Source organism: Saprolegnia diclina (assembly GCF_000281045.1).
Source record: "Saprolegnia diclina VS20 unplaced genomic scaffold supercont1.70, whole genome shotgun sequence".
Classification (NCBI taxonomy): domain Eukaryota; phylum Oomycota; class Saprolegniomycetes; order Saprolegniales; family Saprolegniaceae; genus Saprolegnia; species Saprolegnia diclina.
The window spans coordinates 281,867-282,516 of NW_008246137.1; the positions used below are offsets into that span (position 1 = coordinate 281,867).

Genomic DNA, 650 nt, shown 5'->3' on the forward strand with positions numbered 1-650 from the left:
CTCCAGCGCGGCGTCGGTCGCCAGGGCATGTGCAACGTCGCCGAGCACCCGTCGTACCCCGAGATCGGCCGCCGCAACGACGACAACAACAACAACAATGACAACAACAATGACAACGACAACAACGACAACAACGACAACAACAACGACGATATGAACCCGACGGCGCCGCCCAACGACCAGTGCAACGGCTGCGATGGCTGCTACTACCCCTACCACGGCGTGTGCCAGCAAGGCTACGACGCCGGCAACTGCCAAATGCTTGCACCGTACTACGGCACGGTCTGGTGCGGCAACTAAGTCGTGGATCAAGGTCCCAGCGTCGCGAGTTTTGCTTCCATGAGGTTGTAACACAACGTAATGCATGCGTGTTTGTTTGTACTTTTACTAGAGTTATAGTGGTGAGAAGGAAGCGACAAAATGCACTGAACGAACCACGACACGCCTGTCGTCGTTGTAGAGGACAAAGTTGTTGCAAAATTGAGTTGAGACCGCAACTGGTATTTGAGCTATGTCACCGGACTAACAACCAGTCGACACCCTCTCTAGCTGTAGTTTGGTACAAGACTCACAATAAGAAAATATCTTGTTGATCGTGTGAATCTAAGATTGTTTCTTATTGATTGTGCGGCTCGGATGATTGGTCGTCT

General features: G+C 51.7%; 1 protein-coding gene across 1 annotated transcript; it reads left to right on the plus strand.

Moving 5' to 3' along the window:
• Positions 1-27: 27 nt before the first annotated feature.
• On the plus strand, positions 28-300 carry SDRG_14351 (hypothetical protein; the record flags this gene model as incomplete). Its single annotated transcript, XM_008620474.1, has 1 exon — positions 28-300. One exon carries the CDS (start codon positions 28-30, stop codon positions 298-300), a length of 273 nt encoding a protein of 90 aa, XP_008618696.1.
• Positions 301-650: the final 350 nt, after the last annotated feature.